This window comes from Esox lucius, chromosome 9, assembly GCF_011004845.1.
Source record: "Esox lucius isolate fEsoLuc1 chromosome 9, fEsoLuc1.pri, whole genome shotgun sequence".
NCBI classification, from domain to species: domain Eukaryota; kingdom Metazoa; phylum Chordata; class Actinopteri; order Esociformes; family Esocidae; genus Esox; species Esox lucius.
This window is the reverse complement of record NC_047577.1, coordinates 16,259,342-16,271,764: the sequence shown is the minus strand read 5'-3', so window position 1 is coordinate 16,271,764 and position 12,423 is coordinate 16,259,342. Positions and strand designations below refer to the sequence as shown.

Below are 12,423 nucleotides of genomic sequence, written 5' to 3'. Positions count from 1 at the left end.
TGAAGGCTGCAGAACAAGATGCAGAAGCAGTGTCTCTTTCTGCTGACGGTGTCACACCATTGAACGCATCTGATGTTCTAGATGTCTTTCCCCTCTGGGTGTCAGCTACACTCTGTCCCTATGTGGCTGAGTGGTTATGTGGTTAGCCTCACTGCATAAAGTGTGTGTGTGTTCACCATACCTTTAATATAAAAGTAATTAGCCATTGCCATAAAGCAGTAGTTTGTTAGCAACATTAGATTTTCAGGGACTAAATACATTTTCTGATTACTGTAGCCAATGAGGATTTTATTTACAATAGCTTAGAGCTGTACTTGTTTATTCTATTGACCGTTATACACCTCGTTTGCAGAGTGATGGGAATGAACCGGGGATGTGTTCACAATGACTAAACATTATAAATAATGGCATCAGCCATCACAGATGAGTAGAGTACGCTTCATCTTTGTCAGGCAGTGTCACTAGAAAATATATCCCCCTAGTCTTGTCCAGTATTTGTATGTATCGTATGCATTCATTTGTTTTTAGTGGTGTCGTTAAATATATTAGAAATATATTGGTTTAGCAAAATCTGAGTTAAATGTGTGGAAGTGTTTTGCATGAACGCATGGAAATGTGTTGTTCTTGGGTCTCTGCTTTTTAAGAGGTGAAAGTTACGTCTGTTTAACAATCCCCTTGAAAGCAGCATACAGTTGTCAGCGGTTTTAGTGGAGCTTGGGCGGCTACTTGTTGTCCCGCATGGGAATTGAATGTTCTGTACTATATTGTATAGTTTGAGGTAGTCTCGTTTTCTAAACCTGGTGAGGTGACAACCCTGGAGGTAGTTGGCCAGGAAGAGCTGAAAGTGGTCATGTACCTCTGTACTCCTTCCCACATCCAGTGACGGCTTCCTCCAACGACCAGACCACACTAGGAGGCTGTTTACCGTGGTGCCAGTGTATATGAGAGGGGAAGGGGGAAGGAGGCGTGCGGAGGCGGTAACGGTGCGTCGTTTCCTGTTAGAGGTGACAGTTGTTGTTGGCGAGTCAGTAGGCATGAAAAGGAACGACTGTATTTCAGACACACCCTTTATAATGACATGGTTGACGTGATTTAAAATGGTTGTTTTGAACGCCTTGGTTTGGTTCTTCTGAACAACACTCCATTTACAGTAAACTCAGGTTATTAATGGACCAGTATCGGTGTAAACTCAGGTTATTAATGGACCAGTATCGGTGTAAACTCAGGTTATTAATGGACCAGTATCAGTGTAAACTCAGGTTATTAATGGACCAGTATCGGTGTAAACTCAGGTTATTAATGGACCAGTATCGGTGTAAACTCAGGTTATTAATGGACCAGTATCGGTGTAAACTCAGGTTATTAATGGACCAGTATCAGTACGCACACCAGGTTGTTGCTTTAGCTGAATAAATGTACACACAGGTTGGCAGCTTCTGATTTATGTGTATTTGATGTTAAACTAAGATCTTTCAGGAGTCGTCTGCCATTGCTTGTAGTCTTGAAGCAGCTGTCATCAATTTGTTCTCTCTTGGTCAGCGTTGGAGTTTTTAGTTCTTTCTCTGGTGAGACTGGAGTTTCCATATGTTCTCCTGCTGCTTTCTTCTGTTTGTGGCCTACCTTCTGTTAGTTCAAACAAGGACAGAGTCAGCATACTGTCTGAACCTTGATGTGGTATATGGTTCTTGACATAATGAAACACGTTCTGGTCATTCGGGAAATCAGAAACATGTCTCTTTCCCCCCGTAAAACACCCTGCTTAGGTGATATGACAACTTGATGAATCCAAACATCTGCAAAAAGCCTTTTTTCCTAAAGGGATAGTTCATCCTATTTTTTTTAAATGCCTAATTGGTTTGATTTTAATGTAAAGCAGCGATTTAGATACATGGGATATGCTAATGTCGACACCAACACTTGGGATTTTTTGCTACAAATGCTACAAATTCCAAAACATTAGCATTTGGTTTAGAGGTTAGAAAATCAATATGTAATTTGGGTGAATGATCCCTTTAAGTCTCTTTAGGCCCCCGAATAAGGTTTGATTTGACTTCTGTTGTTGGCCCACAGTGTGATTCTAATTGCTTATCTTACAACTCCACAATGTGAACTGACTAATAAACTTAATTGCCGCCAAATTTTTAGGCTTGCCTATAAAACCTAGGCTATATTTTCCTGTTATAAGGAAGAGTCACAGTTTTCAGTGGGTGTACAACATTTTCAACTCCGGTCCACCATGTGCCCACTGCCATCCAGCCGTTCCCTCCCGTTTCTGGGGATTTAGTTGGACTGGCTCTGTTTCTGGGTGCATTTGAGTCTCTTCCTCAGAGGCCAAGGGGTTTGATGGGAGAATTGTGGTAAGTGACTTAGCACAGCTGGATCGCACTGTGCTCAACACGGCACTCAACAATAACGGCTCCGCTCATGAAACTCCCTCCTTCCCCTCCTCATTTGGTCAGTACGATGGTGCGAACCTTCCCTGTCTCTTTCTCATTCTCCCACACTTTGTCATTTGACTTGCTGTCCTTTAGTTTCTCCTATTTTTCTAGTTCTCCCTCCTGGGTCTCTGTCACTGTAGAACTCACTGTCTTCCTCTCCTGTTTCCACCAGCTGGATCTCTTTCGTTCCCTCTCCATCTTTCTCCCGCTCCTGTCAGCGGGGGCCTCCTTCCCTTATGAGCCCTCCGTGATCTCCTCCCCTCCCTCCCACTCCCCCTTCCTCCCTCACTCTGACACTGTCTCTGTGGTGCGTAACGAGGGGCAAGTCATTATCTATGTGTTCCAGAAGTTTCCGCGTGGAAAGCTTTATTTTAACACCATCTGCTTTGGGCCCTGCCGGGTCAGAGGTGCCATTCTTAGGGAGGCTGATAAGCAACGGCAGCAGTGACAAACCAAGTGGCCAGGTAGCGTTGTTCACAACAACCTTCGGTGTGACCGTGCGTGCGTGTTTTCGCGAAACGCGTGAGCGGGATATCCCCTTGGATGTACGTCACAGGACTACGTCACGTATCCTTCTGCCGACCTTCTTTAATGACAGTTCTAGCCCACCATTGACCTGGAGTCCTGTCCCGAGTGAGACATTAACTATTTATCTCCTCCACAGTTTACACAGCTCTCTGACCTACTCCTCTTGGCCTCCTTGGAAACATCGGGCATCCATCATGGCTCTCCCCTCTTTTCTGCTCGGGGGGGGGGGGGGGGGGGGGGGATTCACAGTGGAGCCCCGGTTTAATCAAACCCGGAGTAGATTCCAGTAATGGCCAGGGAAATGCATACCGTCCAATCTGAATGGCTATATGTAGCCACAGGCACAGTCCTCTCTGTGAATTGTCGATTTCGTCTCAAGTCGTCCGTGTGCACGTCTCGTACCACAAGATACTCTGTGTATTATCAAGTGTCGGTTGCATTGTGTTTGCTCTAGTTCCTCTAGCTCTTGGCTGAGTGTCGTAGGAGGAACTATTGCCCTCCTGCCATGCCCGTCTCCTCCACACTGCCCTGTGTAACATGACCCTACTTATCTGCTCTCCTCCCTTTAAGAGATGGCTGCCAAAGCCGGGGAAATGGCATCTCCTGGTAGAAAAGAGAGTAAGCGGTCTGTTCTGCTGATATCCTTAGCATCTACTTGCTAAAGGGTTGAAGTGGTGTGGACTAGCTGACACGACCCACACGACTGCACATTAAAGAGCTATGATTTACTGTTCGTGACGGGAAACACCACATGAAGTTCAATACTCAAACAGAACTTATGCACACACAAAACGCCCTACATCCAGTTTATTGCCTTGGTTTGTTGACAGAGTTGAACATGAGGAGCTGTGATGAGGAGGCGTTGTAACTTAACTTCTATTTGAATCGTAACTGTTGAGTATTGGCCTGTCTGCTTTACCGAGAACAAGTTCTACTCCCAAATAAAGCACAACATATATCTCCAGGATTTTAATGAAGTGTTCATTGTGTTGCAATGCCGACATGTGATACTGTTGGGAAAGTGAGTACTTCTCAGCGTAACCCAGTGCCATTGAGGGGGGAGAGAGTATCGAGACTATACAGTTTAGTTTAAGAAGCTGTGGAAACAGTGTCCCTCAACAGCAGTAAAAAGTAGTGGATGAGGTAAATATACAACAGGAGACAATGTAGAGGTCTGTGTTAGATCTGGAAAACCTTTCGGCAGACTGAAAGGGTTTTACAATAAAAAATGTCCCATATTATTCTTCAGAAACAGAGTCATGGTACTAGGTTGAACAACAGTTATTACATTTCTCCAGAATACAGAGAGAGAGAAATTACACCTTTACTCTACTAAAGTCTAAAAAGGATTGGTTCTTGATGGAACATTTAGAGGTCCTTTAGGAGTTCCTAAACCCCTCAGCATTTTTTGCAGAACTCTGTAAAATAATTTTTCAAAGAACCACTTTTCCAAGTTTCCACAAAAAAACTGTTTGAAGTAATCTTGGGGATGGATTATTAAAGGGGTATGTTCTTTGGGGAACACTTTAACAGTAAATCATTTTTCCTGTTTTACTCTTTAATTGTTTTAATTAAAATTTTAAGTTCCTTCATAGTTGCTTCATATTATGAATTATTGTCGTTGTTATTTCTACTTATTATAACAATTAGGTGGGTGTTGCTATTTCTCCTGTTTGACATCTACATGCTGTATTTCTGTTATATGAATAGGAATTGCATTTCTTTGCATGTCTCACGCTCCCTGATCACAGGAAAAGTTAGGGTCAGGGTGTTTCACCTTGTCAGCTTGGATATATGATCTAGCAACCTATCTGGTACTGGTCAGATACTCTGACCACTAGGCAACCTGCCATTCAGTTGAAGGTTCCTCCATGAACCTTGTCTTTTTAGTGTGTGTCTTCAGATTCTACATCTTCACATTTTAAGCCATTCCCTGTTGGCTTCCTGCATTATATCATCCAGTGAAATTAAGTACATTTTTGTACATGTCCTGTGTTTCCTTTTTCTACATTAGTGCATTAAACATTTTGGTTGACTTAAGTTGATTCATAGCTAACCCTTTTGGTTATACTTGGCCTTGTCTGATAATCTTGTACAATTATTATTATAATTATGATTCATGTTATGGGTATTTTGCGATTTGGCAGAAGGGAGCATGAGTAGTACATCTAAAATGCATGGGAGATACACATGGATTATATCCATGGTGGAAAATACATTTCTAAAAGAAAAACGTAGACCGGCTTAAAGTAGCAATAGTTGGCCAGCCGTTTAAATACAAAATAACCAAAAGGTATTATCAAACTGTCACATGTACTTTCCCTAAATCATAGTTGGCAGTGGCTCACTGGAGGCAAACCAGAACGGAGTGATTCAATAATATAGATTTTTCTGACTTGGGTGATAGTTATTACATCTGCTTTAGTTCATATGTTATTAAATTCTATGCAAATTGAGATTTCCACTGTGTTTTCCCTTTAAGTAGCTCATTTTAGTTTCCATTTGTGACTTGTTTGTGGAATCTTACTTTGTGGCCATGAAAACTAGTGTGGACTGGATGCATACAACCATATTCAAGTTAACCCAGTTGAAAACAAAAACAAATCACTCCCAATGATCTTTATCTGCTGTTTGAAATAAACAAATAACATTTTGTTATGTGGAAAAAAGTTAGTACACAAATCTTGTCCATCACATAAAATGGCTCAAAGGTCAAGCCATTCATAAAGATTAGAAACATGCATGCCAATCAGTCTGGAATGGGTTGCAAAGACATTTCTAAGACATTCAAAGTACATAATTTCGCTGTCTGCCGCGTCGTTTACAAATCACTTGCAGTCTACTTAGGACCGACCATCCTACCAAATTCAGTACCAGAGCTGGCTCACAGAAGTCTCTAATCCCCGGGTTAACTTCAAACGATCTACAGACCCCTCTTGCCGCACTCAGTGTCGAAGTGCTTAGGTCAACTGTCAGAAACGCGCTTCATATCAAGACACAACTGATATTTTCCAGACAACACCTGAGTAAAGACCAAAACTACTGAAACAATATGCTATAGAAAGTTGAGCCAAAAGGGGAGTTGTCTTGCCGCAATGTTCTGTTTTGGCATAAACAAAACCCTGCCTTTGAACAGAAGAACGTCTTACTAACGGTAAAGCATGGAGGCGGTGGAATTATGGTTTGGGGCTGCTTTGCTGCCTCAGGGCTGTCCCACTTGACATTGCTGAGTCAGCTTTGAAATCCATATTGTACCATAGAATTCTCGAGGAGAATGTGTGGCCATCAGTCAAAAAAAGCTGGATCTTGCAAAATGACAAAAGAAAATTAGGATTATGGAATAGCTGAGTCAAAGCCCAGATCCAATCCTACGGAATATCTGTGAGGGGACTTGAAGCAGGCATGAAAGAGAGCCTGCAAACATGACACAGTGGAATCAGTGTTGTAAAGAAGAGGGCGCAAAACATCCTCCCAGTTGATGTAAGAGACTGCTGCCACAGGTACAAGAAACAGCTACGTTAAGTTATTTCAGCCAAAGGTTGTGCTCATCTTTGCCTCACTATGAAAATACATTAATTTAAATAAATAAATGATTGCAAAGTTTCTTTCATTGTCATTTGTTAAATTATGTAGCCTCATATGAATAATCTGGGAGTGAAGAGAACATCCATAAATCCATATATGTAAAAGTTAAAAACAAGACAACTTTCTGAGGGGTGTACTTTTTCACATGACTGTAAGATTGAAGGGTTCACAATGTGTGCTGCATTTGGAGACGGCAACTTGATCGGTATGGTCTGTAGGTGTTATGTCCTCTCCAGAATCTTTTGAACTGGTCTCTTTATTTCTCCTCTTTCTGTCTGCCCGTCTTTGTGGACAAGCTTCGCTGACCACACGATTCAAACAACACACTGAGTCACCAGGCCAAATGACACATTGTGCTTCACAGAACACTGTCCTGGTTTCTCGTTTGTGTTTTCCTTTCTTCCATACTACTGTTTGGTATCCAGTGTCCTGGTATAATCAAATGTTGGGTTTGCCTTAGAAACAAATGGATGCAAAACCCATCAATGTAATTTCCTTCAGAACATAAAGGCATCAATATAGGGATTGTGTTTTGAAATTGTAAAGGTTCTGGCGTTTTGTTTAGGGTTTGTACTTCTTTTAAATAAGATTCTGCTGTAGTCTTTGCCATAATCTATTATGTGTTGATATATTCAAAAGTAAGCCTATATCATTACCAACAACTAAGGCATGTTCTCAAATGTCTACAAACAACACATTTCTTAATATAATAATGATATATTTCTATTGTAATATAAATACAATTCTTTGAACATTGTATTTGGGTCAGGATAAACATTATTACAACCCCGGATCCACAGGGGGGCAAAAGGAGGCATTGCATTGAATCTGTGCCCCCCCAGTCTTGTTTCCCCTTTAACACAGCAAATGCTAAATGAATTTGATATGCCCACCCATTGATAAAAAGAACATCTACTTTACTGGGAATTGCTCCCCCAGTCATTTCGTCCTGGAGCCAGGTCTGTATTATAATATGAAGAATGTTGGAATGGCAGAGAGGGGAAGCAGAGCAATATTTGGTTATCACTGTATATAAATCAGCCAGGGATCCTCCTTTAGATTGGATTGTATCAGAACGGGATGTGGGAGAGTTTCCGGAAGATGAACATACCTCTGGGAATCGGAAACAGTGCTGGCCGGCCAGGAGCACTGAATTAGTACAGGGATCCTGTAGCATGAGGGGATTGAAGGAGTATCAATCAGGCCTAGTAGGGAATCGCAGTTTAAGTTGACTGACTAGATTTAAATGGAATCGGCCACTAAACTAAAGGGCAGACAAAGGGGGATGTGGTTGTGTGTTTTATACATAGACCTCATTATATTTTTTCATTTAGTTTATTGATAGAGGTGTGAAAGTGGGAAGGACAAATGAGAAGCCTAAACGGCACCGGCCTGGCATCGAACTACTACTGCAGTGGCAGGAGTGGCCCAGAACGACAGACCACCTCGTGCTATGTCACACTACATCTGTAATCTATCTTTCTCCATGCCTTGGTATAGTCCTCCTCTGTTTAGTCTACAAAGCCTGAGACAAGCACGAATGTACTCCGTTGTGCTTTCAGCTCTCTGCTGACAAACAGGAAACCGTGACTCCCCTGAGCGTAAAACCTCATGTGTTTTTTTAATTTAAATTTTTTTTTATTTAGACAAGGGTGCGCTCTCGCCGCCTACTACAGAACACTGATTTACTATAATGTATGTTTAAGCCCCTGTTATCATTCGCATCCATTAGTTCCAGTGTTAAGGTCTGGCGCCTGTGCAGTGCCACGCCCACTTATCAACACCAGTGGGAGCAGCCTAGCATTGTCGTCCCCGCCCCCCCCCCCGCCCCCCCCTGCCCCCCCGCGGCGTCCTCTGGTAAGCGCTCGCAACTCCCATCTCTTGAACGCGCATGTTAGCGCCTCTTCTGAAAACCGTCTCTTTCGAATCCAAGCCCGTCCTTTAATGTCTTAAAATAGAAGCCTCATTTGATGGACATGCTCTTTCCGTATGGACCTCATTGATCTAGGCTGAGTGTAATGAACCGGTATTCAGATGAATAAGATGGGGTCGTCCAACGGCGCGTACATGGATGTGGAGCCTGTCTTAGATCAGTCTGTCTGACGGTCTCATCTGTTGAGTTTCATCCGTGGAAGCGCGAGGACCCACCGACTGAACTTTGAACTCCGCTCCATTTAGCATCGCTGCAGATTCCCTCTGTGAACACTTAACGCATCAGACACGCTGGTTAGCCTATTTACAGATGTATAATATCGACCCCAGTCATAACAAGTTGTCCGTTTTCAGAGTTATGTCGAACACGGTCCGTCGTCGTCTGTTTTGAAGTGTTATTAAGAGGAGTGAGTACTTGGATGTTGCGTTAACACGGGTTCAGCTGGGCACTTGGGTTTGTAAAGGTCAAATACGTTCTTTGGTTTAAATAAGCAGCAGCTGCTTCACGTTTGAACTTTGGGTGGTTTTGGATTCGGCGCTGTTTGGATTCAAAGTCGCCGTTAATGAAATGCGTTTGGCATGGGATTTCACATTAAATTAGGGTCGTTACCTTGAGCTGAGTTGAAAACATGGTCATATTTTTACTTGTCAGTTTTAATCAGGTGACGCAGTGCTTCAAGGACTGCTCTGTAGGACACTGCTTTACCCTGACCGCAATAGTGAATCACAAAGGCCAATTATTGGTTTTCTTGTCTGGAAGCTTGTGAAGGATGACCGGACATCATCAGAAGGCTAGACGTTTCAGGGCTTTTACCTAGAGCTTTCAGACTGACGTAGGCGTTATCGGCGGTCGAGAGGGAAACGCTACCCTCTGCCATGCCCGTCCGACAGGTTCTCAGGCCAGATGACGACCGTCTGCGCCCGCTGTCTGTTCCATTCCTCTTACAGAATGTGTGCCTGCCCGTGTCTGTTTTCCTGTGTGAGTCCGACTGTGCGCCCGAGTGGCTCGTCTCCGTTCTCAGAGAAGCCCTTGCGTCACGAAGCAGATGGCACAGGGGGAGCTGGCGTTGTCGTGGTACCTGGGGTGAGGGGCGGCTGTAGAGCCCGCCCCCTAGTGACACACGCGCTTTGCCAGTTGTGCAAAGGACCCCATAACACCAACAGCATTGGCAGTGTACATTCCATTGTCATGTGTTTCCTTCCCCCGTTTACTTCAAATGACGACGGCCTGGTATTCCCAGTGTGTGTGTGGGGCTTGTAGGGTGTGTTTATGGTATGTGTAGGGTGTGTGTGTGTGTGTGTGTGTGTGTGTGTGTGTCTAGGGTGTGTGTGTGTGTGTAGGATGTAAGTGTAGGGTGGTGGTGGTGGGGGTTATATGCTGGGGTTGTGTCTGTTCAACAATGGGGTGTCTTGAGGATAGCCACTCTGATATACACGGACTCGATTTCAACACATCCAAAGGGTCACATTTCATTGTTTGATCTCATGTAAAATGTCAGCGTCTTAATGTAAGCTTAATGATGGAGCATGACGCGGTCGGAGTGCTTTGCCGGTTGAGAGAATACAAAAACAAAACCCAATACTCAGCTGCTGGCGTCCATTGATTAATGGAGAATGGAGTTTTTATTTTTTTTTAACATAAAGTTAATGTTCCCCCAGACTTTTTTTGCCAAGCCGCTCTGTGGTATCTCAGCCTCCATCAATCATTTGCGGTGTCTGGGATACTTAAGGTGGAGACTTGTGCTGGTTAATATTGTAGGTGTAGTCTAACCCAACTGCCGCCTCCTGCACATTCTACACAGTTGTACTGGCTCCATATTAGTGGAATTGAAAAGGGCACTCGGTTCAGAGGGATTCCCAGTCAAGTAGATGTTCTACTGGGTGAGATACTGGCAGTGGGAGCCTTCGATCTTATGATACATCTGTGGATGTGGGAGTCTATAAGGGTGTGTGTGTGTGTTATCTGTGTGTGTATGCATTGTATTTGCGTGTTTACGGACCTTAGGGTGTGTGTAGGTTGTGTGTACGGTCCCATGCGGGTCATGAAAGTAGAGCTCCCATGGCCCACTTGGGAATACTGGGTTTCTAAATGTTTTATTAGAGGCACTTTCCCCTGTTCTGTTTTGTGGGAAGTCAGTGACTTCTCAGTCACAATACAGATGAAAGCTCAGCAGGAATGGTTCCACCGAATATTTATGTACTGCACATGAGACATTTCAGTGCTCGGCGTTGGTATTTAATTTAGTGTCAAATCTGGGATTGCATAGTAAACTGTGCTGTTATCGGACACAGACAGGAAATATGGTGGCGGGTAAATATTACTTCCTGTATCTGAGCTGAAGAGTGACAGCCCAGCGATCTAACGAAAGCGTCTGTCTGTTCCTCTGCCAGACTGAGGTCTGCTCCGTGGTCGTTGGTCCATTTTGTGAAAGTGCAGAGGGGAAGTGTGCAGGACGTACTGATGAAGGCCTCCGGCTCGTCCATATTCATCAGGTCGATTGGCAACCCCCCCCCACCCCGTTACAACACACAGTACCACACAGCCCAAAATGGGATGCCTTCCGCCCTGACCTGTGTGTACGCGCGCCGCCGACATTTAAAACCCTGGAAACCACTACTGCATTTCTCAGTGTAAGGCTTTCTAGACGGCTAGGTGCTTCAGTCTGATGGGCTGTCTGTTTATTTCATGCTAGCGTGTTTGAAGTCATTCTGATCTGTTTCTCTGTGGTTGGAAGTGTCTGTGTGGTATGAAGCGTCTGTAGGCCTCGTGCATACAGATGACACCACAGCAAGCTGTCAAAGAGGAAACGCACTCAACCGTGTCCTCGCCTCACCGACAGTATAACGTGTGTGTGCGTGCGCGCTCCACAGTTGAGAGGATCTGGCTGTCTGTTTAGTTGGCTTGTGAAGACACTGCTCTGGCAGGTAGCCTTGCTACGATAGTCAAAGCTTCTCTTCAACGACTTTGGACTATTTCAGGACTGTTTGGACTCTACTGAGCTGTCATCTACCCGACGCCGACTTAGGTGAAGTAAGACGTGACTTGTACCTTGTAACTGCTCCTTCGTCCGGAACAATAATCTTTTTGTGATCTGAAATATTGTGGCCTGACTTCCACTTCGCCGCTGCAGCTTCCCATCATTGTTTTCTGTGCTTCTGGCTAACACAATGTTCTAAATCAAAACCAAATGAGTAGCTTTAAGACAAGCGTGATGTTCTTCAGATGTGTGTGGCGTTTGGGAGCGTATGTGCACTGTACTCTGCCCTGCCTGTGATCTGTTAGGCAGTAGGTTGTTAGTTCTGTTTTCCTGGAATCTTCCAGTTTTGGGGGGTGGGTGGGTGTTTGTGGGAGAGTGGCGTGGCTACAACTGGACTTGGTGCATAAGGTTTAGGACTGCCGCTCCTGGTTGGTTCTGCCTCATGGCATCCATTAAACACCACACAGTACAGTCGTTCGTTGGCCAAGTTGCCAGTTAGTTCTGTTTGACGTAAGCCGCTGCAGCTCATTGGGGTGCAGCCACAGAGAAACTAGAGGAAAGCGTGGATCTATTTTCAGTGTTATATACTGTATGTTTATGCTGATTTAAAAAAAGATCAGCGTCTTTTTAAAATGGTTAATCCAACCACATGTCACAGAGCATTGACTGATCTGTCTTTCGGCGTCCGCTGTTGTCTTCTCAGGGTCAGAGGTCAATCCAAGTCAGAGCAACATGTCCGCCCCGCAACATCCGCACCTCCCTGGCAAGGCGGCAACGCCGGGAGCCGGTGACTTCAGCTACGTGGGCATTGATGCCATCCTGGAGCAGATGAGGAGAAAGGCCATGAAACAGGGCTTTGAGCTCAATATCATGGTTGTGGGTGAGTGCCATTGAAGACACAACTTAAACACACACACACACACATGCAACACAGACACCAGAAACAATTCATGGCATCAACT

The 12,423-nt window shown here is 44.2% G+C and overlaps 1 protein-coding gene across 8 annotated transcripts in view; it reads left to right on the top strand.

Moving 5' to 3' along the window:
* sept9b (septin 9b) overlaps positions 1–12,423 on the top strand; it is a 72,942-nt gene that overhangs the window by 48,428 nt on the left and 12,091 nt on the right. For 6 of the 8 annotated variants that reach the window (XM_013135383.4, XM_013135384.4, XM_013135385.4 and 3 more), the window contains one exon: positions 12,165–12,341. In XM_013135383.4, the coding sequence (XP_012990837.1) occupies positions 12,165–12,341 (177 nt within the window). Of the gene's footprint in view, positions 1–11,305; positions 11,515–12,164; positions 12,342–12,423 lie in introns of those variants that run through there. The other 2 variants (XM_010902149.5, XM_010902150.5) reach the window with 2 other exon arrangements.